Source organism: Kogia breviceps, chromosome 8, assembly GCF_026419965.1.
Source record: "Kogia breviceps isolate mKogBre1 chromosome 8, mKogBre1 haplotype 1, whole genome shotgun sequence".
Classification (NCBI taxonomy): domain Eukaryota; kingdom Metazoa; phylum Chordata; class Mammalia; order Artiodactyla; family Physeteridae; genus Kogia; species Kogia breviceps.
Window position 1 is genome coordinate 91,990,162 of NC_081317.1, and position 27,498 is coordinate 92,017,659.

The 27,498-nt window shown below is 46.7% G+C and overlaps 1 protein-coding gene across 1 annotated transcript in view; it reads right to left on the reverse strand.

Moving 5' to 3' along the window:
- Positions 1-7,513: 7,513 nt before the first annotated feature.
- Positions 7,514-27,498, reverse strand: part of GABBR2 (gamma-aminobutyric acid type B receptor subunit 2) — a 375,844-nt gene continuing 355,859 nt past the window's right edge. The window contains exons 14-19 of the mRNA XM_059070981.2: positions 22,332-22,442; positions 19,876-20,100; positions 17,863-18,045; positions 17,338-17,467; positions 12,828-12,945; positions 7,514-10,151 (exon numbers count right to left, since the gene is read on the reverse strand). Of these exons, the coding sequence (XP_058926964.1) occupies positions 9,986-10,151; positions 12,828-12,945; positions 17,338-17,467; positions 17,863-18,045; positions 19,876-20,100; positions 22,332-22,442 (933 nt within the window). The 3' untranslated portion in view covers positions 7,514-9,985. The remainder of the gene's footprint in view (positions 10,152-12,827; positions 12,946-17,337; positions 17,468-17,862; positions 18,046-19,875; positions 20,101-22,331; positions 22,443-27,498) is intronic.

Consider the following 27,498-nt stretch of genomic DNA (forward strand, 5'->3'; position numbering starts at 1 on the left):
TCCGCCATCTTATCTCCAATCCCTGTAGATATATTTTTTTGTTTTAATTTTTTTTGTTTTAATTTTTATTTATTTATTTATTGATTTTTGGCTGCGTTGGGTCTTCATTGCTTTGTGTGGGCTTTCTCTAGTTGTGGCGAGCAGGGGCTATTCCTCGTTGTGGTGCGTGGGCTTCTCGTTGTGACTTCTGTTGCGGACACGGGCTCTAGGCACATGGGCTTCACCAGTTGTGGCACATGGGCTCAGTAGTTGTGGCTTGCAGGCTCCAGAGCACAGGCTCAGCAGCTGTGGTGCATGGGCCTAGCTGCTCCGAGGCACATGGGATCTTCCCGGGCCAGGACTCGAACCTGTGTCCCCTGCATTGGCAGGTGGACTCCCAACCACTGCGCCACCAGGGAAGTCCCTGTTTTAATTTTTAAAAAATTTAATTTAATTTAATTAATTTTGGCCGTACTGCATGGCTTGTGGGATCTTAGTTCCCCAATCAGGGATTGAATCCGTGCCCTCAGCAGTGAGAGTGCGGAGTCCTAACCATTGTACCTCCAGGGAATTCCCCCTGTAGATGTATTTTTGATGTATTTGTGGGAGGAGGTGAGTTTCATGTCCTTTTACGCTGTCATCTTGAATACCTCCCAGAATGCATGGGCTTCTGACACTTCCTTGATCCCTCCCTCCCTCCTCCTTCCTTCTCTTCCTACCTTTTCTTCTTTTCTTCTCAGCCCATTGTTTCATCAATTTATCTGTACTCATGTCTCATAGAAACCAGGTTTTACTAGTTTTTCTTGAAACTACAGAGCAGATGAGATTTGACATTTACTTCTATTTCCTGAGGGAAATCTTTTCCCAAAGTATGTTCAGTCTGATTGTATAATGTTTGTCTTTATGCTGTAGAATCTTCATAGACTACATTTTTTTCCTGCCCAGGAAAAGGCATATTTTATTGAGGTATGTACTTACGATGTGTGATTATATATATATGGTGTGTGTGTGTGTCTTGTATACATATACACACATGTGTGGTTTTATGTATATGTGTGTGTATATACATATATAATCACACATAAGTGTACAGTTTAAAGAATTTTCATGAAGAGAATATAACCCAGTGCTCAGGTAAAAAATCAGAACACATGAAGCACTCAGGAGCCCTCCTCATACCATCTTCCCCACTGCCTGTTCCTGCAAAGGGTAACCACTATTCTGATGTTTAATAGGTTAGTTTTACTTGTTTTTGAACTTTATATTAATGGAATCTTAGAGTATATTGTCTTTTATGTCTGGCTTCTTTCCCTTCACGTGTTTTAGATTCATTTTTGTTACATGTAGTTGTACTTCTTCCCATTCTCACTGGTATATGATATTCCACTCTGTGAATATACTACATCAAAATTTTTTTCTCTTCTACTGTTGATAGCTTTTGGGTAATTTCCAGTTTTTGCCAGCCTGGTCACTCTAAGCAGTGAATATCTATCCAGGGCTGCCATTTCACCCCAGTAGGGTGAGCATCTTCCATCTTGCTTCCCGTGCCTTGGGATGCTGACAGAGTCCTTCTGCCAGATCTTGGAGGCCTGAGTGCTCCGGATTCAGTGGTCAAGGGTGGGAGTGGGGGGATCTGAGCAGTGGGCAGCTTGGGTAGAGTTTTGTCTCTGTATAGCTTTTCCATGCTGTTGGCTTGCCTGGGCCTCAGTGCAGTGAGGGTTTCCCTCTGCTCGCACTGCCCGGGGCCAGAGATGCTCAGACCAGGGTTTAGAGCTTCAGGTGATGGCCTTGGATGAATCTCAGAGGTGTGCAAATCTATAAAATTTTGAAAGATTGTGTTTTCATTTCAAGATCATCTAAAACAAATTGAATAGGCATATTTTGGGTCATCTGAATCAAGCTAATTCTTATGAGGCTTTTTAAGAAAGTATAAAGAGGGTGTGTGTTCCAGCATCGGACTGCTGTGTTCAGATTTCCACTCTCCATCCCAGCTGTGTGACCCGGGACAGCACTCACGCACTATGCCTGAGTGCCTTTAGCTGTAAAAGGGCAGCAGTAATCGTTCCTACTCTGGGGTCCCTGTGAGATCTAAGAGAGATTATGCCTGCAAAGCCCTTTGCCTAGTGCTTAATGAGCATCAGTGCTCAATCACCATTCGATTTGTGTGTATTATCTGGATGACCCCATGATTGTCAATGGCTCATGAGAAAAAAAAAAAAAAAGTGGATTTAATAGAGAAGTGATGTGTTAGAGCTGAGTGAAGGCCAAATGATATCACAGTGTGTTGAATAAATGAAAATTTCACAGTAGTTTAAATAAAGAGAAGCAGTGTGATAATTGAGTCATCACACCAGGCAGGCTGAACTCAAAGGGATGTGCGTGCCTGGGAGCAGTTGGTGCTCTGCTTGCGTTATGAGCTGCAACTTATTTTTCAGCAAAACGTCATCTATCCCTTTAAATCAGTGTTGTTAAGATGTTTGTATTGGTTTTGTCATTTTCTTTGCATTCAAGTTATAAATGTGTTTGGCTTTTCTGTGAAGGATCTAAGCATGAGTTTACGTCTAGTTTGAACGTATTTAGGTAACTTGCTTAATAAAAACAATTTAAGTCAGCACTGCATCTTAAAAGGTAACCCTGTGGTTTCAAGCACTGCCCTAGGTCTTTGGCATTGGAATTCAGGTGGAGGGAAAGCGAATGTTTTTCCTCTTGGCACAGGGCTCTACCTCTCCTGTGGGCGTGGTGGACCAGAGCAGAGAGAGTAGCCATGACCTCAAGTGCAAAGCCGGCTGAGCTGACAGCTCTTCAACTCTGCCAGTCTCCAGGATGGCAGCTTCTCCAATTTTACACCCTCCCAGAGGTTTGTTTATGGACTTTATTTTGTGATCCAGTTGACCATGGTGTTACTGCTCTTGCTTTATATAGTATTTCTACCTTTGCAGTTAGGATCTTTGAGACTTATGGCTCTAAGGGATAAAATGTTTCCTGTTACTTACGTAACCTAGATGTCAGCAAGGATCATGCTGCCTGGCGAGATCTAGAGGGGATTAATCCACACTTCCTATTCCTCCCATACCTGGCTCTGGAAAAGGCCAGCACCTTTCTGGTGCTTCTGTGGATTTCCATGGACCTTGTACTTGTGCTCACCTCTGGCTCCCTGTTCTTACTTGTGTAGGGAGCATATGTTCCCCTCTGCATCTTCTTTTATCCCCACTTTGGCTTCCATCCAAACATAGAATTTGTCCTTTTCTTTCATTTCTTCTAAAACCCACGAGACTTTTGCTTGTATAGTAAACATTACTGAAGGTTTACGGATATTTTGCAGGAGGGAGTGAAGTGAAGGGAAGAAGAGGGTTTATTTTATAGCAACACAAATGACTTGACATCAGATGTTTGATGTTTCTGTTCTTCCAAGTCTTTCAGCCACTCTGCCCCCCTTCCTCTCTCACCTTTCTCTCTCCTTCCACTCCCAAATTTCTAGTCCTTTCAAACAGAACTGTTCCCCTCTTTTTAAGCCTTGTCTTCAGAATCTCACCTTTTCTCCCCCACAGCTTGTCAAGATAGTCTCCCTAACAATTTCCTTCCCAAAATGCATTCTGTTATTAGGGAGTTAGATGACTTTGGGCTGCCCCCTGCACCTATCGAGGCTCTTCACTTTACATTCCTCTTGTCTGGGAATAGAACAAATATCAGCTCAGTGCTTACAAAGTACTTTCACCTACATGAGCCCCTGGGTGAAATATCATGCCCATTTTACAGATGTGGAAGCAGAAGCTCAGAGAGGTTAAGTGAATCATCTGAAGCCACATAGCCAGATAAGTGGAGGAGTAGAAATCCGTACCCAGATCTGAAGATTTTGATCTGTGACCCATGTCATCATACACAGGATTAATGCTGTCTGAACCTTCAGGGATCTGAGGCCACATGGATTCCAGTGTAAATGATTAACATGGGACAACCCAGTTGGCCTGGGGGTGGGAATGGGGGGACAGGGGGCAGCCCCAGCAGGTGTGTGCATTCTCCAGGAGTTGGACTGCCAGTTCCCACCCCATGCCTTCCTCTTCCTTCTGTCTTTTGCTGGATAGCTCCTTCTCATCTTCAGGTCTAGGTATAGAACTGGCTACATAATGTGTGTGGGGCACAGTACAAAATGAAAATGCTGGGCCTCTTGTTCAAAAGTTATCAAGAATTTTAAAATGACAGGAGAACATTAAGCTAAGTATGGGACTCTTGGAAGCAACTATACTGGTCATATGCCCACAAAGCCAGCCCTGTATGAAGGTTACCCCCTCTGCCCCCGCTAGGAAGCATCCTCTGTCTCCACATTTTGAGCTCGGTACTTATCATAAGCTGTCATTGTTTCTTCCTTATGCGCCTGTTTCCCTGTTACTCTGTGAGCTTCGAGAGACCTGTGTCCTGTTCACTGTTGTTTCCTGGTGCCCAGCACAGGCCCTGACGAAGAGCAGGGGCTCGGTGGATGCCCCACTGGGGGCTTGGGGCTCCTGAAAGTGGGAACTGGAGGAACCAGGCGGTGAATAGTAATGTCCAGGCAGTACCCACCCAGGACCACACAAGTTCAGACCAGGCATGACTGAGCCTATGGGACTTGGCAGGGGTTTTGGGCATGGGGTAGAGGTGAGGTGGGGACTCATTTTCTCTTCAAGAGAATATGTTAATCGTTTACTGCCCAGGACCTCACAAACCCTGCTCCTCAAGGCCAAGTAAGGTGTGACCAGCCAGGGAGGTGGGGCACAGGCAGGGGACAAGGGCAGAGAGCATGGAACAGACACAGAGCCCTTCCTGGGGCTACACAGCCTGGTCCACTGACCCTTCTTTAGCCTCCTGAGGCTTCTAAGGCCCCCATGCCCCTTACCTACCCTCCATGCTTCAGTGGTATGTGTGGGAACAGGGAACTATTTCTCTAATGTCTCCTCAAAGCTAGGGGAAGGGAAGAGGGCAGAATTCTCAAAGGTTTCAGACAACAAAGAGCCCTCATGTGGAACCCCCTGATTCCCACAGATTTCTTTTGGTTCTAAGCGATGGAAACTCTACTCTGTAAGCAGAAAAAGAGATGTATAATATTAGCTGAAAACTGAGAAGCTCAAGGGCAGATGTATCTTTAGGGATTGCTGATTCTTGAGCCCAAATGATGTCACCAGAGCTCAGTTTCTCTCTTTTCATTTCTCTCTGGTTGGAGGGCAAGGTTTGAGACCTCCTGGAAACTCTGGCCAAAACCCTGGAAGGGCTCTGATTGGCTGGGCTGAGGTAATGAGCACATCTTTGAGCCAATCCCTGTGTGTAGGGATGGGAGCAAGGATGGTCCCTCCAGATTCCCTCCCATAGGTCCCTCTCCCTCTGTAACAAGCAGGGCTGTGCCGCCAGGGGAGGGGCAGGAACGGGATGGACTGGCAGAGCAGCCAGTGACCACAGGTGGTTTTTTGTTTTGTTTTGTTTTTTTTAACCCAGCACCACTTCCTCTCTGTGTCACTGGCTTCTAAGCCTCTAGAGTCAGGTCCCAGGAGGATTCTTATAGAGAGGAGACTGCTGAGCGTGGGGAACTGCCTGGGAAGTCAGGGCTCTGGCTGGTGCCCCAGCTTCCGTGTTTCTAGAAACCTCTTCCCATCTTCCTTCAGAGCAGATCCCAGGGTTGTGTGCACAGCACAGGGTGAGGAGACCACCAAGCAGCACTTTCTCAAAGGGATTCAACTCCATATTGCCTCTCTCTGAGGCTGGGAAATAGTCTTTATTTTAGTTTTACCTCAGAAATAAGCCAATCATAACCAAAGGAAGACAACGAGAACCCTATATGAAAGAATTAAGTGCCCGCTGCTCTTGGGTCCTTTCCTTTAGACTTGTTACCACAAACCTGTTCCCCAAGGCCAAGCAAGGCATGAAGAACTCTACTGATGATGGTGATGAGCATTTTCTTCAGCCCTGTGGGCATTGCTGTTTTTCAGATGTGTTCAGAGGAAAGACCAAATTTTTTTTATCAATTGATTCCGTATTTAGTGGGAAAACAGGAAGATTTCTCAAGAACCTGAGGTGGTGGAGAAATGTCTCCCTGATGTGGTTGTTCTACCTGTGGTTCTGGGTCAAGCGTGAGGAAGGAGCTGGATCTTAAAGCCAGGAAATCCAGGTTCCATGCCTGCCCTCTCAGGACCTTCAGGTCGCCCTTGGCTCCTGTCACTGGGCCTCACTTGCCCCACCTGTAAAGTGAGGGGTTGGACAAGATGACCCCAAAGTTCCTTCTTAGCTCTTAATTTCTGTGAGTCTAGGTCAGGTCGAGAAGGAAGACCAATCAGGATTCTGGTTCTGTTCCTGCCCTTGCCATGACTCACTAGGTGACCTTGGGTAAGTTCCTTACCTTGTTGGACCTCTTCCCCACCCTTGAACATCCTATATCCCATAGGAGGGCTGTCTAAAAGGTGGTCAGTATTCAGGAGCCCTTCTCCTCAGCAGGCTCACCACTGAGGACCCTGTGTACTAGGAAACTCCAGACTGGGTCCAGCCTTCTAGTGAAGTCTGTGGGTCCAGCCCCCCATATCTGGGGCTCACACCTAGTCACATGGCTTCAGGCCTCCCTGCCCTACTTTGGCCACTCTGGCCTTGCTCTGTCTTCCAGACCCGGAAACCAATATGGACATGCCTCAGCCAAAATGTTCAACTTGGCAAAAGCCTCATCAAGGACTGTTCTGAGCCAGTGGGAGGGCCTGATGTGGGGTGGGACATTGAGGAAGTAGATGTGACTCCCATCCTTGGGGAGCTCATTGTCTGGGGTGGAGAGGAAGGGCCAGTGTGAGCCTTTACCCGGTGTGGTGAGAGAGGGACAGTGGAAGAGAGGATTTCAAGTTGGGGGAACTAAGAGGTTTTGGATGGGACATTGAAGGATGGGGTGGACCTGAGATGGAGCTGCAGGCTGAAGGCCCAGTGCAGTGGAGGAAGTGCAAACAGTCTATAGGGTCCGGGGGAGGAGGGTGATGAGTCTGGAAGGAGCATGAGACCAAGTCTCCAGAGGCTGTCATGGCCTGGACTCGGGGCTGGGGAGGCAGGGAGCATTCTAGACTGGTCAGGAACCCTTTGGTTGCAACTGATGGGAACTGAACTTGAACTAACCTAGGCAAAAAGGGTGATTTATTGGGAGAACTGAGAATCTGAGGAAGGTCTGAACATCCCAGCACGGGAAAGACGAGGGGGGTGCTCTTGGCTTTCAGGAACAGCTGACGCGGTGCTTGGACACCATCAGGACCAATCTCTTGATCCTGTTTCTCTGTGTTGGCTTCATTTTTCTCTTTCGTGGCTAATTAATCTGCATGGGGAAGGGACTTACTGGCCCAGCTCAGGTCAGGTTTTCACCCCTGGATCTATCACCACATGGTAACAGGCTTCTCTGTTACTGCCTGCAGAAGCCAGGGGAAGGCAGCTTCTGAAGGAAGGGACTTTGCTGAGCAGGCACTGCCCCCCCCGCCAGAGCCTTTCCCTGAGTTTCTTAGCAGGAGAATATGGCCTGATTTGACCTGCATTTTGGGAAGAGTAGGCATTAAAGACAACAGTTTTCTTCCTTTTATTCATAAAAACAAATTTGCAACAATTTATTAAAAATTGATACCATGCAATAGGGGTAAGAGAAATTCCTCATTTACATTTGATTCTGGCAGTTCCAGTCTAATTTAAAGCGTTTGTGCACTAACATCATTGGAAAACACCTTCAGGCTGAAGCCTCTTCGGAAGTGTATGGTGTGTTTGCTGCATATAAAAGGACAGAACCGTTAAATAGCTAGAGTCACTTCTGTGGGTCTTGTTATTTGTGGGGAAATTTAAAAAAAACAGGTGAACCTACAGTATCATTAAGACAGAGAATGTACTGTGTGGGTTAACCTAGAAGACTGTGCACGCTCAGGAGTCACAGTGGGTCACAGATGCACACACTCACCTCCGACTGTCCAGTACTTTTGTTTCTTTTCTTCTTCCCTGCTATGCTGGATTAATATTTCTACAGGTATTGTTTTTGTGTGTGTGTATACATTATGTACAATGAATTGTTTCTTTCCCTTTGAAAAATTAATGTGGTCCTTTAAATTAAATCTGGTTTGGTGAAATCAAGAAAGCAAGTAAATACTGTAATACACAGTGAGTGACAACACCGATTTTTAGTGCCTAAACAGACAGTGACTTCAACTTGACCTGTGATGTGTTAACATTTTTTTTCCCCTAAAAGCTACAGTACCTCCATAACCTCTCTTTGGGGGAGGGGAGGGGAACTCTATGCTACGTGAAATAGGGTGTTTTGAAATGTTGGCGATGGTAAGATTCCCGTGGGCCCTTTTGTCAAACCCTGGTGGTGACAACACTGTATTCCTGACTCCAGTGGTCTGGGAAGAGATTATTGCCTGCCTGTTGAAGCTGCCATTAGGTTTCTTTAGGGAGTTGAGCAACTGCTCAGTTGTGCAGACATCCGGGACATTGTCATTCAGGCCTTTCTTTAGCAAATGAACCTGTCCCAGGAATGTCACAGAAATCATCGGGATCCACCTCTCTCCATCCAGGTGGATCCTGGTAGAGGGCTGTGCTGGGAGCTTCTCTGGGCCACAGCCCCGTCTGTCCTGAGGGCTGAAGGTCATGGTCATCCTGAATACCTCATGGGTCAGGGCCGCTTCACTGTTTGGTATGAAGCTTTCCAGGATGAGATCAAGTTTTGATCTTCAGAGTGATCCTGTGAGGTAGGGCAGGACAGGTGTTATTTCAACCCCAATTTGTTAGAGATGGGAAACTGAGGCTCAGAGAGACACAAGTGACTTGCCCAAGGTCATGGAGGGAGTTAGCAGTGGAGCAAGGGCTTGAACCCAGGTCTTTGTGACTCCCAGGCCAGTGCTCTTTGGGGTTCGTTTAAAAGGGAAGAGTGATCTTATGAATGAGAATCAGTGTGCTGATTGATCACCCCTGGGACCCCCAAGGGCAGAGCTTGCTGGCTTGTCCCAATGAAGGCTGCCTTCTGGAAGTTAAGGGAAGCCCTCAGCTAGCAACTCTCTCCCCATGACTACAGGGATGTCTTCTAGCAGATGCCCCTGATTCACTTTGGTCAGAAACAAAGTCAGTGGAGAAAAACAAAACAAAACCCCAGCCAGCCCTGTGGGCCCTGATGAGAGAGGTTAAAGTGCACAATCTTTCTTTATCGTGTTTGCTGGGAACAGACATTCTACGATTAGCTTGGGTGCCCCCCTTATTACGGGGAACACCTGATACGAACACAAGGACATGGCTGATGTGGTGGGTGCATGGCCGACTGTGGGTGAATGCTGCAGAGCGTGTCTGCAGTGACGTGCCCTAAATCCCCACGGTCCCGGAACGGGTGTTATTGTATTAATCTGTGGCATTTATCAGAGAGTAAGGTCCCACCGGGGAGGCATGCGAGTCAGCCTGCTCCGGTACCCCAGCCCTCGCCCCGCAGAGCTGTGCCCGACTGCCCTCTCTGCAGACTCCCTGTTCCAGGAAGGCTGGGGTTGGCTGGACTGGCAGCTGGGAGCCTGGCTGCCCTGCCCACCTCCTTCCCCAGAGGGGAGAAGGGCTGGCCTGGGGGGCCACAGCCGGTGGCATGTGTGCAGAGGCAGAGGCGGTTTCTCCAGAAGCCCCTCGCTGCTTCTCAAGGCTGCTCAGGGCCACTCAGTGACTTCTAGCTGGAGTTCTAGTGACTTTCTCCTTGTCTAGGATTTTTTTTTTTTTTTTTTTTTTTGCCAAGTTTCAAATATCCTAGCTCCTCCTCCTTTGCAGACATTAAGGAAGAAGTCATTTTCATTCCTCTTCTTTGTGAAAGAATGAAAACTTCACAAATAAGGCGCGAGGTCAGGTGCCAAGTGCCCCTCATCCTGTGCACTCTGTGCCATCCGAGCAGTCCCGCAAGGCCAGCCATGGCGCCAGCTTCTCCGCGGCCAGAGCTGACAGGGTTCCTGTAGCAGATGCCTCTGCTCCGTGTGGTTCCGTCGCGGGGGAGGCCCCGGCCCCAGGCCTCCCGCCATCACAGGCCCGAGACCATAACTCGGAAGGAGGGTGGCACGTGTCTGTGGCGGGGGCTGGCGGTGGGGCTGACGCAGGGGCTGACACAGCTGGCGTCCACGCCTCCAATGGACGGGAGGTAGGCGTGGTGGAGGATGGGGAGCTGGAGGGACAGCCGGCGCTGGATGCTGTGGCAGGGAGAGAAGGAAGGGGGGTGTTAGTGAAGGCTAGTGGGCTGCTCACCAGGAAGGCCCTTGGATTCGCTTTGGCTAAGAAGCTGATGGCGGTGCTAAGAAGCTAACTTCTCTCTGAATCCAAGATCTGTCCATCCTGTCATCTAACCACTCATCCATCTGGCAGGTGTTTAATGCAGGCCTGCCTGTGCCAGCTGCTGCTCCAGGAATAACCAGAGCAACGGCAGCAAGGAGGAGGCAGGCTTCTCGAGCTTCCAGTGATTTTTAAGAATCAGGCCTTGCCCTTCGAACAGGGCTTCGCTGCAAACACAGACAGCTCTCATTCGCTGCTCTTGCTAGTCCCTGAATGGCCTTGGCTTTGGGTTCCATCCCTGAAAGGCTTCTCAGCTGCTCTGTCCTTCCTCATTGGTTTCTCTGCCACTGTCTCTTGTCCAGGACCTCAGTCCCTCTTGCTGGGCCAATTCCAAAAGGTTCCTTCCTGGTCTTTGGGCTTCTTTGGTGACTAGTGTTTTCTCTCCAGCACTGGGATGGGGCATTCAGGGCTCCCCAAGATCTGCCTCTTGTCAAATTCTCCAGGTGAACCTTCTACCCCGTCTCCCCAAAAACCTTACCCTCTGGTGGCTAGTTTCCTCTAAAACCCTGCTTATGGGCAATCTTCCATGCCTCTGCACATGCTGTTTCCCCGGCCTAGATAGCTCTTCCTCTGCTTTCCCATCTGATGACTGCTTTCCTTTTAAGATCCAATTTAAATGTCATCATTTTTGTGCTAACCCCCTCAGAGAGTGAGCTCCTTCCTTCTCTATGCCCCCAGAACATGGAATTTCTGGTAAGTTCCCAGAAAGGCAGCCAGAAAAAAGAAATCTGAGGCCGGGCTGAGGCAGGGGCTGGGTAAACAGGATTGACTGATGGAGGAGTGGAGTGAAAAGGGAGCAGCCTTCTGATTACCTGCTCACCGCCACACCCTTCCGCTTGCCTTCTCATCAGTCCTCACGACCAGCAGGCAGGAGAGTAAATCACCTTATTTGTTGTGAAGGCTGCTTTGGCGAATGTGCCCAGGCCGCTGCTCCCCTGCTCGGCTGTGTTTTGTGCAGTTTCCCACTGCATCTGGGAAGTTGCATTCCCTGAACTCTTAGGCCTCCTTGTGTCCCCAGGCCTGGCCACTCAGGTGGGAAAAACCCCAGACCTTCACAAAACCCAACAGGCAAAAGAAGCACTGCTGTTCCCATTATAAAGATGAGAGAAGGGTACAGAGTTTGTGTAACTTGCTCACAGAAACAACCAGAACTGGGGAAGGTGTGACTCTTGGTTCTTCTGTTGAACCACAGTGCTTTGTGGGGTGGCAGATCAACTCACAGAGGCTGCCTCAGCCCACCAGGGTGCACCCTGGAGTGTATGCAATGGTGGGGTTCTGAGATGGATGGGGACAGATGCAGTGCTGCCCCCAATGCCTAAGGACCTGCTGGCCAGAAGGGCTTCTCGCAAGAGACCCTTCCCAGGTGCTCATGAGAGATTAGTGCGTTGGAGACTTCATTTGGAAATTAAAGTTGAGCTTGTGTAATGTCATTGGCGTTGGCAGAGTCCAGGAAAATGGGGAGCTGAAGAATGAACTTGACCTGGGAAAGGGTGTTCTGTCTGAGCATCCCGGTCAGGGTGGGCATCTGTGTGCGGTTGTCAGAGCCACACATTCTGCTGTCTGCTGGGATCCTGTTTGCCTTTTCATTAATTCATTGCCAAAAACCTACTCAGTGCTGGAAGCTGTGTTCAGTCCAAGGGACATAGGAAGGACTTAAACCTTACCCTCAAGGTGCTTGCACTGTAGTGCAGGGAACTAATAGGTAGACCACTGATGAATGCCATGTAACCATCAGTAATTATACTGGACTGTCAGCTGCGAGGCCCTGGAGCTAACTTGGTTGAGAGGCTATTAGCTCTAAGACTAAATGGCCCCAAATGACACTGCAGTTGGTGATTGGGCTCCCTTTGCTGGTTCCTGTCCCCTTGTCACTTCCCAGGGAACAAGTTTCAGAGCTGACATTTCTAATTGCTGTTTCTAATCCACTGTAAACTGGGAAGAACTAAAAATTGCCAGTGGGGACAAAGCTACTGGAGATGTCCAGGTCTTTGCTTAGATGTCACCTCACCAAGTTTGCTCTGACCTCCCTGTGTAAAAAATTATACTCCCTAACTCCTCCTTCCCTGCTTAGTTTTTCTCCAGAGCACCTATCATTTAACATACTAGGTTTTGCTTTTTTGTTAAGTTATTGTCTTCCCAGATAGAATGTAAACTCCATGAAGGGAAGGGAAGGATTTTTTTCTGTTTTCTTCAGTGCTGTGTTTGATACATAGTAGGTCTCAGTAGATTGGTGTTAAGTAAATGTATTCATTTTATATGTAACAAAGGCAGAGAACATGGGAGTTGATGTTGGAGAAACCCAATTTCAAATCCTATCATCTCCTGCATTTAGCAACTGGTAAGCTTTGGCAGGTCACCTCCCCTCTTTGAATATTAGTTGTCTTATGTGTAAAATAAGCCGTGTAATTTGACCTGCATCATGAGATTACTGTAGAGTTCAAATAAAATAATGCATGTGAAAACATGGTGCCAAATGTAAACTGTTGTGTAGGAGGAATGTGGTCTTGGGCAGTAATTCTGAAGGAGAAGGTACTTACTGTTCTGGGGAGTTTATATCTTCTATAGGATCTTTGCATGTTCGAGAGGGCTCTGTCGTGTTCCACTGTAGCTGGGGATTTTGATCCAGGTGGTTTTTTAAAATGGCCTTTCCCCCATCTGAATGCAAAACAACAATACTGCAATAATTCTGTTAACTTAATTTTAAAAAATCAACAATGCAGTCATTTTTAGGATACTGCCCAGGGAGAGAGAATGCAAAAGAGCCCATCTTCCCTTTGTGTTCTCTAAGCCATGGTCCCTGAGCCGCTCTCCTGAGACCAAGGCAGGGAGCGGAGAAGCCCCTGTCCAGGGATGGAAGTGGTGTGCTGGGGATGTGGATGGTGTGCCCTGGGACCTCCCTTTCTCCAAGAAAAAAAGGGAATCGAGTCGACCAATGTAGGCAACATAACTTAGAAATGAGAGGTTCTAATATGATGGTCCTTTTCACGGGTACATTAGGAATATAATGACAAAGAAAAAAAAGAACTCCAAAGTATATTTTCCATAAGATTGCTAAGTCTGCAAAGAATAATAATAGTAAACTGCTAGTGGGAGTATAAACCGGCATAATCTTTCTGGCAGGTACTGTCAGTAAACATCAATCACTATAAAAAGTATGTCTTTTACCCAGAATTTCCACTTTCAGGAACTATCCCAAAGAAATAATTAAGGATGTTTGTGAAAATATATACAAGATGTTCAAATCCACATTGTTTACAATATCAGAAAGTAGAAACTAACCCGAATTTGTCGGGTAATAATGGATTAGTTACATACTAATATGTACATATGGGGCCTCCATTCACAGAAATACTGTGTAGCCACAAAACATGATGCTCTCAACCATCTTTGTGCTTCAGAACCACCTGGAGAGAACTAAAGAAATACGAAATATAAAAACATGGCCCCCACCTAAGAGATCTGGATTCATTTGGTTTGGAAAAGAGTATGGGTGTTGGGCTTCCCTGGTGGCACAGTGGTTAAGAATCCTCCTGCCAGTGCAGGGGACATGGGTTCGAGCCCTGGTCCAGGAATCCCACATGCCGCAGAGCAGCTAAGCCCGTGCACCACAACTACCGAGCCTGCTCTCTATAGCCCTCGAGCCACTACTACCGAAGCCCGCGTGCCTAGAGCCCATGCTCCGCAACAAGAGAAGCCACTGCAACGAGAAGCCTGTGCACCACAATGAAGAGTACCCCCGCTCGCTGCAACTAGAGAAAGCCTGTGCGCAGCAACTAAGACACAACGCAGCCCAAAATAAATAAATTTATATTTAAAAAAAAAAGTATGGGTGTTTTCTTTTTCTGCTGCAGGGTTAGGGTTAGGGCAACCTTGTATGTGTGTCATTTTGCATCCATGTGAATACAGTCAGTCCTCTTTATTCATAGATTCTGTGTTTGTGAACTCGCCTACTTGCTAGAATTTATTTGTAACCCCAGAGTCAATACTCATGGTGCTTTCACTGTCATTCGATAACACACACAGAGCATCAAAAATCTGAGTCGCTCTCCCAGCTGAGGTTGAACAAGGGTCTGCCTTCTTGTTTTACCTCTCATATTATAAATAAGTATCCTTATTGTGGTCTATGAAGTACCACATTTCTCACATTTTTGTGTGTTGTGTTGGTGCTTTTGCTGTTTAAAATGGCTCCCAAGCCTAGTGCTGAAGTGCTATCCATTGTTCTCCTAAGCCGTGATGTGCCAGATGGAGAAAATGTGTGTTAGATGTGTTGTTCAGATATGAGTTACAGTGCTGTTGGCTATGAGTTCAGTGTTAATCAACAATGTATATTAAACAAGGTGTCTTCCAGTAGAAACACACATAAAACAAAATTATGTATTGATCAGTTGATGAAAATGTCCACCTGGGAGGAGAGGCTTGCAGGAACCTAACCCTGTGTCTCCCCTAGAAATTCACGGTTCACAGGGACTCTGTGGAACACGATTACTGTGAGTAATGAGAGTTGACTGTATATCCTTAGGATAAATTTCCAAATTGGAGTTGCTGGGTCAGAACAATTTCTATTTCAGGCAGCAGTGTTTCGCCACCTGTTGCCTCCCAGTCTCAGCAACTTTTTTTTTTTTTAACATCTTTATTGGAGTATAATTGCTTTACAATGGTGTGTTAGTTTCTGCTTTACAACAAAGTGAATCAGTTATACATATACATATGTTCCCATATCTCTTCCCTCTTGCGTCTCCTCAGCAACTTTTTGATCTCTGATCTTTGTTAGTCTTATAGGTAAAAACGGTATTTCACTGCAAATTAATATGCATTCCTTTCATGAGTAGGGAGACTGAGCATCTTTTCATAAACATAAGAACCACTTGTATTTCCTTTAATGAGAACGCTCTTTTGCCCATTTTTCTTTTGGTTTGTTGGTCTTTTTCTTATTAGTTTGTATATAGTTATATATACTTTCTATATAATTACATATAATTTCTTTTTATATAAGGGAATAAGCTTATTACCTGAGATAATATTTTTTTGGCTTAGTTTGTTGTTTGATTTTTTGACTGTACTTATGATGGCTTTCACATTGTTAACAAAATTTCTTTTGTATTTAAATTCATCAACTTTTTTTTAATGGTTTCTCTGTTTTGCATCAAACTGAAAAGGTTTCCCTCCTGCTGAGATTACAAAAGAAATTCACCTATGGTTTCTTCTAGTACATTCATGGTTTTCACTTTTTATATTTAAATCTTTTATCCATCTGGAATTTATTTCTGTGTAAGTTGTGAGGTAAGGATCTAACTTTATTCTTTTCCAGATGGCTACCCATTTATCCCAATGAAATTTATTGAATAATTCATTTTTCTCCACTAATTTGAAATGCCCACCTTTACTAGATACTAAAATAATCAGGAATAATTTTTATTCTTTCAGTTTCCTTGTTACTTATCTGAATCTAGACATTTTTAAACAATCAACATCTAATATAATAAGAATTTTATTGCTACTATCTAATATTGCTAATATCTAATATTGCTTTTATAATAAAATACTTTTGTAATAAGAATAAAAGAAACTAAAGATTTTTCATTGATTTAAACAAATTTTATAAAATTAATGAATATATGCTAATGACAAGATGCAAACAGTAGAGAAGTATATAAAATGAAACATAAAAGAATCCCTTCTCAGGCTTCCCTGGTGGCGCAGTGGTTGAGAGTCCGCCTGCCGATGCAGGGGACACGGGTTCGTGCCCCGGTCCGGGAAGATCCCACATGCTGCGGAGCAGCTGGGCCCGTGACCCATGGCCGCTGAGCCTGCGCTCCGCAACGGGAGAGGCCACAACAGTGAGAGGCCCGCATACCGCAAAAAAAAAAAAAAAGAATCCCTTCTCACCCACTCTCCACACATATTGTCCCTTTCCCACAGGTGGATACTGTTAACAATCTGGTGTTTGTTCTACCAGACCTTTTAAAAAGTGCACTTAAACACACATATACATATACATGTGCGTGCATATTGTGTGTATCATAATGCTGGTCTTCATACTGCTTTTTTTTTTTTTTTTTTTTCGGTACGCGGGCCTCTCACTGTTGTGGCCTCTCCCGTTGCGGAGCACAGGCTCCGGACGCACAGGCTCAGCGGTCGTGGCTCACGGACCCAGCCACTCCGTGGCATGTGGGATCTTCCACCGGGGCACGAACCCGTGTCCCCTGCATCGGCAGGCGGACTCTCAACCATTGTGCCACCAGGGAAGCCCCATACTGCTTTTCTCATTTAGAGATCTTTCCATATCTGTACAAAGAGATGCACCTCACTTTTTAATAACTGTATTATATGCCTTGTTTTGCTGTATTATAATTCATGAAACCACTCCAAATGACGAACATGTAAATTAATTCCAGCTTTTCTCGCCTGCAAGTAGTGTTACGATAAGCACTATGTGTCTACACCTTTGACCCTGTGGGATTATTTCCAAGGGGAAGCCTCCCGCTAGGGGAATTGCTAGTCAAGGGGCTTAACATCAGACATTTGGAGAGTGCCAGACTGACTTCCAAAACATTGGAAGGAGGGTGTCCATTTCCATACGCTCTTATCAACACTGGTAATCTTTTTAAAATTTTGCCTAAATGTAGGCAAAAAATGGACTGTGTTATTTCCCAAGTGGTTGGTGGGATCGAATGTCATGTCATCTTACTGACCATTCCTTTCCTGTATGTTGATGAGGTGTGTTTGAAACTGTGAAATGTTGGAAGAAGTATGAGTACATTATTCACTAAGAACAATGTGCCCCCAGTCAGAATGCTGGGAATGCTGGCCATGTGGGGTACACATGGAACTGGAGCCCAGTGAGAAAAGGAAGCCCCGTGCATAGGTGGATCCCCAGGTGGGGCTCCAAACAAACACTGAACTGTGCTCAGAAGGCGTGGGTTCCAGATACTCCAGCTTGGCTTGTGTGACTTCAGACCTGCCCCACCCCTCTCTCTGAGGCTCAGTTTCTTCATCTGTAAAATGGATGGCTGGTGTCTCATACCCAGGGGTCCCACCCCCTCCTACCTGTGCTCTCAGTGAAGTTCCCCAGGTTGAGGATGTCGTTGAGTTCTTGGTAGTGGTTCTGTTTAATGTAGGTGGTTTTTTCTGGTGTGTCCTGCAGCTGCATGGTGACCTCTTCCAAGTCTTTGTCCAGCTAGAAAACAAAGGCTCCAGCTGAGTCAGAGCCCCCGGCCCAGCCCCTGCCCTGGCTCCAGGTGGAAAACTGAGTTTTCCCAACTCACTAGTATAATCACAAATCTTTAAGAACTCCTTTCTTTCTGAGGATGTCTTGAATCGGGCATTGCTGGACCCCAGAGCCTGGGCCAGGTGGGTAATAAACTCCTGTCAGATTCTGACAAACCGTCTCTGTCTAGTTCATGTTCCTCCCGGTTCTTGCAGCCATAACAACGGTAGATGGGACTGCACAGCCATGATGTGGGGATGCTCTAGAGGGGACGTGGTGGGGAGCGGCAGCCCGGAAGTCCCTGCACGGGCAGAGGGACTCCAATGGGAGGATGGGGCCCTGGCGACCAGTGCTGGGGGAGGTACCTCTGTGATCTTCATTCGCAGGCGATGGTTTTCTGACTGCAGGCCTTCTAGGCGGGACGTGCTTGCTTGGTTCACGCTGGTGACTGAGGTGGAGGTTTTAGAATCTTCTTTCTTCTGATTCTGAGTGAACTGGAATCGTCTGTTCTGAGTTGCTGCATCTGGGTTTGTTCTCAGAGTGATGAGCTGAAAGGACAAAGGTGGGGCTGAAAAGAGGACCCTGGGGCCCTTCCTCCCATGCCCATCCAGCTGTTTCCAGAGGGTCCTGCGCTGGAGGCAACATGGGGCCTCAGGAACGACACAGGCTGGGAGTCTGGAGCCCTGGGCTCAGACTTGTTTCTGTCTCTTGTTTGTGTGTGCCCTTGGGCAGCCCCCTTCCCCTTGCAGAGTCTCAGTTTTCTTCCTTGCCACTAGATGTCTGGTCTCCTGATCCTGATTCCACCCGCACCCCAGCTATCCTGCAGAGGCCACCCAGGGCCCCTTAGGCCTAGCTCCAGCTGAGCCTCACTCTGCCTTAGGCCTAGCTCCACGTAGAAAATAGACAGCTGTAGGTGACAGCTGTGAAGACAATGGGAGGAAAGTGAAGGCCTGTGCTTGTTAGAACCATGGCCACGGCCTCTGTCCACCAGGACCTATGGCTCAGAGGCGAGGGGCAGGGATGGAGGAAGGATCTTCACCAGGCCAGAGGCATCCAGGGCAGAGTGCTCACCACGGTGCTCTGGGCCTGGGCTGGGGTCTGTGGAGGGTCTGGAAGGATGGTGAGGGTAAAGGAAGTCCAGGGGGAAGAAATGGCATTTGCAAATGCAGGGAGGCCTAGGGCTCAGGGCACTTATAGAGAAGGGCATTTGGATGGTGGACAGAGTTCTCTGGGGGAGACAAGGAGATCCAATGGTCCTGAAAGCCAGCCCAGTGTTGGGGACTTGATGATCCTGGAGCCAGAAAGGCAATGAGGAGCTATCAAGGGTGACAAAGCAGAGTGACTCCCTCAGAGCTGGGCTTAGAATCACCTGGCTTCTTTTACAGGGTGGAGAGGAAGTCAGAATGCAGGCAGAGAAGCTGTGGTGTGAGCCTGGAGCCTGGGAAAGTGTTGACAACTAAAGGAGGGAGTGTATGCCAGAGGTGTTCTAGAGCAGAGCTGACACTGCTTAGGGACTGACAGGGCGCCCAGGAGGCTGGAGGAGCCATGGGACCCCCAGCGATCTCTCCTCTCCCCTTTCTCTAAGGCAGACACTCCCTAACTTGGGTCAATGACTTCTCAACTACCTCTGTTTCCTGCTGCTGCTTTTACTCTTGAGACCCACCAACGTCAGGTTTTCCTCTACACAGATCAGCCTACTGCAGGGGTCAAGGCCTCTGATTCACCTGCCCACTGCTGGGTAGGATAATGTTTGGAAAATATCTCTCAGGTCAGCCCTTCAGACGAATGAAAAACATAAGTGGTTGTTAAAAATGGTTATTCCTTTTGACCCACTCATACTACTTCTGTGAAGGGAATAATCGGAAACAAGGAAAATGTATTATGTAGAAAAAATAGTTCATTTATAATATAAAAAATCTGGAAGCAACTGTAATGCTCACCAATAAAGGATCAAGTGGTTGAGTAAATTATGGAACTTCCCCTCAACAATGGTTATGAATGTGAGAAGATACAAAGGGCAAAAGTTAAGTTAAAAAGGCAAATTGCAAAGTGTGCTATAATTACAGCTATATCTGAAAAAGCATCACTGCCCTAAACCATTAAAAAAGAGGCTGGAAGGAAACACATCAAAAATATTAACAGTAAAAAAACAAACCAAAACATTAACAGTGATTATTTTTGGGTGACAGGACTATGTGAGATTTCTGAAAAATCTGGTTTTTTGCTTTTCTGCATTTTCCAAACTTTCTGTGATAGGAATTTAAAAAAAAAAAGAGTGTATAAAACTTGTAGAAAGTGGGAGAAACACAGCATGATGGAGTCAGAGGCCAGAGACGCCAGGGTGGTGAAGGGGGGGATTGCTGGCACCTGCCCTGTACCTTTGGCACAAACACCAGGCAGAGGGTGATGGTGCTGCAGAAGATGATGACCAGGGCCACAATGCAGAACTGCACGTTAGGCTGGTCCCGGGTCAGGAAGGAGACGGCAGCCCCGATGATGCACATGATGCCCACGTTGTAGACGCTCATCCCAATGTACTTGCTGTCATTGAGTGCAGGGATGCTGACGTTTCGGGTCTCCCAAGCTAAGAAACAACCGAACAACTGGAACGGTGAACAGAAAAGGGAGACGGTCGTTACCAGGTGGCGGCATACACTCCTGCTCTGAGAAGCTACTGAATTGAAGGTTATTCTGTTACTCCCCCCTACTCTGAAGTGGGGGCTTGGTGGGGAGGGAGGCTGGGGGTTTGCTGCTGGCCAGGTCTTCTGGATAATCTGTCTCCACTTGTGGCCCTGGGTTGAGTCCTGCCAAGGAAATGCAGACTGGGGTGTTACACTGTCTGGTCCTCCTTCACCTCCACCACTGGTTCACACACAGACCCACAGGAGGCCGCAGTGGGAAAAAACTTCAGACACAGTCTCAACCACATCCCCTCCCTCTACAGAGAACCTGAAGGCCCAGAAGAGAGGAAGGGGCTTGCACAAGGCCACAGAGCAATATGGTGGCAACAGTGGACTGTGTCTCTAGAAGTTAAGGCTAGTCTTTTTTCTGTTAAACCAGGCAGAGCCCCTGTGTCTGGGACCCCCAATGCACATAGCCACCCAGAGTACAGAGACTACATTTCCTAGCCGTCCTTGAAGCTAGGTGTGGCATACGACTGGGTTCTAGACAATGCCATGTAGGTGGAAGTGGTGTGTACAAGTTCTGGGAGGAAAAGGCTGTTCCACTTCCACCTTCCTAGCAGATGGGGTGGAATGTGATGGCTGGAGCTTGAGCAGCCATCTTAGACCATAAAGTCATCTTAGACCATGATGTGGAAGAGGAAGATGAGGAAGACAAGATGCAAGGAGCTCAGATTCTAGTAGCCTCCACACCAGCCCTTTTGCTTACCTGAGAAAGAAATTATCTTTTTAAAAAAATACTATTATTGTGGGTTTTCTGTCACTTGCAGCTCTATTCCTAACCAACACATTTCCAACAGAAATGAATAGGGTAGAAGTCAAATGTGATGTAAAGTAGGGTGTTGAGGGTTTTAGCTATCATGTGTTGTCTGAGGGGAGGGCAGGCTGCAGAGAAAGTGCAGATGGAATGCTGGGTAGAATGGTGGTGTGGGCAGGAGGGAGAGCTGACCACAGCTGCTGACTGCTGCAGGGGCTTCGGCTGTGGTCCAGCCCCTCCAGGAGGCTGTCTTACAAAGGCTTCCTTTCCCTCTGGCCTTATCTCTGAAGCGTGGGGCATCCAACACCTGCACGAACCATGTAACATCATCCCAAGGGCCTACACTATCTCACAGGGCTTCTGTCCAGATGAAATGAGAGGATGGATGTGAAAGCATTTTGTAAACTGTTATATCCATTATAAGAGTAAGTTAATAATGATTTTGTAATTGGTATTTTTTACAAACATAGTTGTTTTCCTCTCCTTTAAGTGTGTTATCTCACAGACTGATTTATTATTATTTTTAATTCCAATTAAAATAGGAACCAGAAGCCCAGGAAGCAGATACTGAGTGAGGGATGGAAACCACGCTGTTGAAAGCTTGCTTCGTGCTGGTTCTTTCGTGTGCGGTGCCTTCAATCCTACAGCTGGGCGTGGCTTTCCACATCCTGGGGGCGGGGAAGAAGCAGAGGCTAGGCAAGGCCAAATGGCCTGCCTAGGGTCCCTTGGTGATGTGCGTCAGGGCTGGATGGGTGCTACAGATGCCTGCTCTCTTCACGGGGGCTCTGTGTGCCTCCTCTCTGCCATAGAGGCCGATCGCGGCTTCAATTCACTGTGGAAGGATCTGAGGAGGGTGCAGTTGCAGGCATGGTTTGCACAGGATGTGGAGAGAAGATTCAAGGGTCAACCCAGAATAAGGTCGGGTGGGACTGCCCTTTCAAGTCCTTCCTAACTTTGAAATTCCGCAGTCGTGTGAGGTGGGCTTGGTATGTGATCTCTGTATAACAGATGAATGGAGTGGAAAGAGTATTGGGTTTGGAAATTGGAGGTTACCAGGAGGACTTTGGCAAATCATTTAACTTGTCTGAGCCTGATTTCCCCCATCTCCAAATGGAGGTGATTCCACTCATCTCCCACAGGATGTGAATGTGCGCAGGGTACCAACAGACTGCTGTCAAGGAGCAGGACGGTGGCAGCTGGGAGGCACACTCACACTGAAATGGGGACATTATTTGTACCTACCTCATGTGATTGTTGTGGGACTGAAATGACACGGGCCAGGCACCAAGACAGCAAAGAGCAAGTGCTTAGTCCTGGGGGCTCTGTTTATTTTTATGTTGACGGAGGCGCTTAGGAGAGAGCTCTGACAGAAGCATTTCTCCCGCTCTGCACCTACCATGAGAAGCCCCTTATAGGCATAGACGATGCCAAGCCAGATGGTCATGTGGGTGTTCTCACAGTGCTCTAGGAGAGGGCGGATGGAGATGTCCCGTCCTGCCGGGTCCGGCTGTGCGAAGAGAAAACAGAAACCCAGGGATGGCACTGGGCACCCTCCCAGCAGCCAGGTCCCTGTTTCATAGCCCTTTTCCCTCCCGTGAGCCACAGCCAGTGCTACCATCCAGGAGGCCTTTTGGACCCCACCTCTGTGTTCCATGGGACTCAGGCCTCAACCAGCGTTGACTGCCTTCTGTTTGTTGGTCGTGATTCAGCTCTGACCTTCAGTTATCTGAGTGCTTCATGCATTTCTAGCTTGAGTCAGAGCTCAGGAGTAGGGGCTGGGTCACTTCTGTGCCCCTAGTACCTAGCACAAGACCTGGCCCAGAGCAGGCATCTTTCTATAACATTTGTTAAAAGAGTAAGGGTGAGAATGAAGCACAAAGTTAGGTGTGGAGGCCTTCAGGTGTCTCTGGAATTAACTCAGGTAGTTGGGAGATAGTATCTACTGGCTAGACCAAGCACGGGACCTGTCAAACCCCTTTAAGGAAGGAGATCTTCTTGCCCACTACCTCCATGAAGGGAACAGTGGTGGCAGCTGTGTTATGTACCACATGATGCACTCTGGGCCAGAGTTGATTGATTGGACAAGGGGTGGGCACCTGACCTTAGGTAGCCAATCTGAGGCTTGTCAGGGACCTATGAGGTTTCCTAGTGCAAAGTGCTCTGCCCAAAGAGGGGTGGTGGAGAGGATCCAACCCAAGCAACGTTCTCTCTCTCTCAGGAATGAGAAACTCCAGGAGAGAATCAGCCAGATGGTGGCAAGAGGAGAAAAAGACAAGGGAGTGAAAAAATATATACTATAGGTATATTTTTTTAATGAACTATTTGAGAGTAAGTTGCAGGCATCCTGGCCCTTCTTCACCCCTAAATATCTAGCATGTTTTTCCTAAGAACAGGAGATTCTCTTATATAACCACATATACCTACCAAATTCAGGAAATTTAACATTGATACAGTATATTATCTAATACACTACCTATCTTTTCATTTTGCTAATTGGCCCAAAAACGTCCTTTAAGGACCCAATCCAGGACCATGTGTTGCATTTACTTATCATATCTGTAGTCAGCCTTGGAATCAGCCCTTCCTCCTTCAATCTCAAGACCTCAGCAAGCCCAGAAATAAACCCACACACCTACAGTCAATTAATCTTTGACAAAGGAGATAAGAATATAAAATGGGAAAAAGTCTCTTTAGCAAGTGGTGCTGTGAAAGTTGGACAGCCGCATGTAAATCAATAAAGTTAGAACACACCCTCACACCATGCACACACAAAAAACTCAAAATGGCTTAAGATTTAAACGTTAGACATGACACCATAAACTTAGAAGAGAACATAGACAAAACATTCTCTGACATAAATCATAACTGTTTTTGTAGGTCAGTCTCCCAAGGCAGTAGAAATAAAAATAAACAAATGGGACCTAATTAAACTTAAAAGCTTTTGCATAGCAAAGGAAACCATTAAAAAAATGAAAAGAGGGGGCTTCCCTGGTGGCGCAGTGGTTGAGAGTCCGCCTGCCGATGCAGGGGACTCAGGTTCGTGCCCCGGTCTGGGAAGATCCCACATGCTGCGGAGCGGCTGGGCCTGTGAGCCATGGCCGCTGGGCCTGTGCGTCCGGAGCCTGTACTCCGCAATGGGAGAGGCCACAGCAGAGAGGCCCGCATACCACAAACACCACCACCACCACCAAAACAAACAAACAAAAAACGAAAAGAGGGATATCCCTGGTGGTGCAGTGGTTAAGAATCCACCTGCCAATGCAGGGGACATGGGTTTGAGCCCTGGTCTGGGAAGATCCCACATGCCGTGGAGCAACTAAGCCCGTGCGCCACAACTACTGAGCCTGCACTCTAGGGCTGGTGAGCCACAACTACTGAAGCCCGCGTGCCTAGAGCCCGTGCTCTGCAACCAGAGAAGCCACTGCAATGAGAGACCCGCGTGCCGCAACAAGAGTACCCCTGCTAGCTGCAACTAGAGAAAGCCTGTGCGCAGCAACGGAGACCCAATGCAGCCAAAAATAAACAAATTAATTAATTAAACAAACAAACAAAACCCCGAAAAGATAGGGACTTATGTGGTGGTCCAGTGGTTAAGACTGCGTGCTTCCACTACAGGGGGCGGGGGTTCAATCCCTGGTCAGCGAACCAAGATCCTGCATGCTGCTGGGTGGGGATGGGGGGACCAAAAAGACAACCTGTGGCCTGGGAGAAGGTATTTGCAAATGATGTGACAGACAAGGGCTTAATCTCCAAAATATACAAACAGCTCATACAACTCAACAACAAAGAAAACCCTATCCCAAAATGGGCAGAAGACCTAAACAGACATTTACCAAAGAAGACATACAGATGGCCAATAGGCACGTGAAAAGATGCTCAACATCATTAATTATTAGAGAAATGCAAATCAAAACTACAATGAGGTACCACCTCACACCGATCAGAATGGCCATCACTAAAGTGTCTGGGGCTTCCCTGGTGGCGCAGTGGTTAAGAATCCGCCTGCCAATGCAGGGGACACGGGTTTGAGCCCTGGTCCGGGAAGATCCCACATGCCACAGAGCAACTAAGCCCGTGCACCTAGAGCCCGTGCTCTGCAACAAGAGAAGCCACTGCAACGAGAAGCCCGCGCACCGCAACGAAGCATAGCCCCCACTCACTGCAACTAGAGAAAGCCTGCGTGCAGCAACGAAGACCCAACACAGCCAAAGATTAAAAAAAAAAAAAAAGTCTACAAATAACATGCTGGAGAGGGTGTGGAGAAAAGGGAACCCTCCTACACTGCTTGTGGCAATGTCAGTTGGTGCAGCCACTATGGAAAAGAGTATGGAGGTTCCTTAGAAAACTAAAAATAGAACTACTATACGATCCAGCAGTCCCACTCTTGGGCATATACCTGGACAAAACTATAATTCAAAAAGATACACGCACCCCTATGTTCACAGCAGCACCATTTACAATAGGCAAAACATGGAAACATCCTAAATGTCCATCGACAGATGAATGGATAAAGAAAATGTGGTACATGTATACAATGGAATATTATTCAGCCATAAAAAGAATGAAATAATGCCATTTGCAGCAACATGGATGCAACTAGAGATTATCATACTAAGTGAAGGAAGTCAGAAAGGGAAAGACAAATACCATATGATATCACTTATATGTGGGATCTAAAATATGACACAAATGAACTTATCTATGAAACAGAAACAGACACACAGACATAGAGATCAGACTTGGGGTTGCCAAGGGGAAGGGAGGGAGGGAGAGAGATGGACTAGGAGTTTGGGGTTGGTAGATGCAAACTATTACATTTAGAATGGATAACAACAAGGTCCTACTGTATACCACAGGGAACTATATCCAATCTCCTGGGATAAAACACAATGGAAAAGAATATAAAAAAGAATGCATGTGTATGTGTGTATAACTGAGTCACTTTGCTGCACAGCAGAGATAGGTATAACATGATAAATCAACTACACTTCAATTTTTAAAAAAAAGACCTCAGCCTACTTCAGTCTGTTATGTCATTGATATTTCAGGTCATTTATTTTGTAGAATTGTCCCTCAGTTTGGGTTTGTCTGAATGTGTTTTCATGATTGAATTCAGGTTATGTATTCTTGGCAGGAATTCTATGTAAGTGATGTTCTCACCTCCTCAGTGTTTCCCATCAGGGGCATTTGATGGCACTTTGTCCCATTATTGGTGATGTTTTTGATCATCTGGTTGTGATGTCAGCCAGATCTCTCCACTTCAAAGGTACCATTTCCCTCTTGTAATTAATAAATAATCTGTGGGAGATACTTTGAGACTGTGTGGGTATCCTGTTCCCCCACAAACATTAACTCAGTGGTTGCAGCTTCCAAAGATGATTCCTGTCTGAGTCATATTACTTCAGTGGCTGCAAAATGGTGATTTTCTAACTCTAACATTCCATTTAAATACTTGGTAATATATTGTAGACAAGATCTTTCCTCCCACTCATTTATGTACATCAGTATAGGCTTATGGGATCCTTTTACATTCAGTGTCTTATAATCCATTACTACTATTATTCATTTTATTCAAAATTTTCCAGATTTGGCTAGTAGGAAACCCCTTCATGCTGTCTCCTGTGTTTTTTCATGTCCCCATAATTTTTTTGAGCACTTTCCTACTTCTTGGAACAAGAGGTTCCAGGCTCTCCTTGTATTTTCCTTGCCCTAGTCTTGGAATCAGCCATTCCTCTGAGGAGTCCTAGTTCTTTGTAGCAGAGAATAGTATTTAGAAACCGAGATCTGGGCACTGATATGCTCACTCTTCCTAGGGTATCATTACTTCTAGGCCCCTTGACCTATCTATCTATCTATCTACCCATCCATCTACCATCATTCTATCTCTTTATCATCTATCTATAGATATAAATAAAATCCAACACCACATTGTTCTTGCTTGCCCGCCCCCATTCTGCATTTGCATCTTTATTCTCACAGTGAGATCCCTGGTTTCTAACAACATCAAGGTATTCACTCATTTTCTCTATTAGACACAAAATAGTTTCAAAATTGCTACATCCATACACTACCAACAGCAAATTTACTAAGTTGAAGATGTCCTTGCAAATCTATCTTTAGCACAGATCCCACTGAGGATATCTCATCAAAGAACTGTGTTCTGGATGTTGCCTCTTAAGGCCCAGGGTAAAGCCACACTCCTGAGGGTGAGGGGTAGGCATGCCCAGGGTCAGTCACTAGGAAGAAGGGGCACATTGGTGGGATCCAGGGATGTGAAAGGCAGGCCTTAAGCACATGGGGGGTGGAAACCCTATTTCTCTTAGCCCTGCTCACTAGGCCTACCATTGGCTGGGTACCTGTGAGTTGGGGAAAGATGGTGCTCCCATATGGATACAGGAGGAGCTGGGAGGGGTGGAGCTGGAGGGCTCAGGCCATTTTATAACTAGATCATCCAGTTGCATGCTCTCTCAGGCTTGATTTCCCTTTCTTTGTCCCAAGCCACAGAAAGCCTTAGGTTAGCCTCTTGGGTTCCGTGATCGCTGAGGACACACACAGGCTAGAGT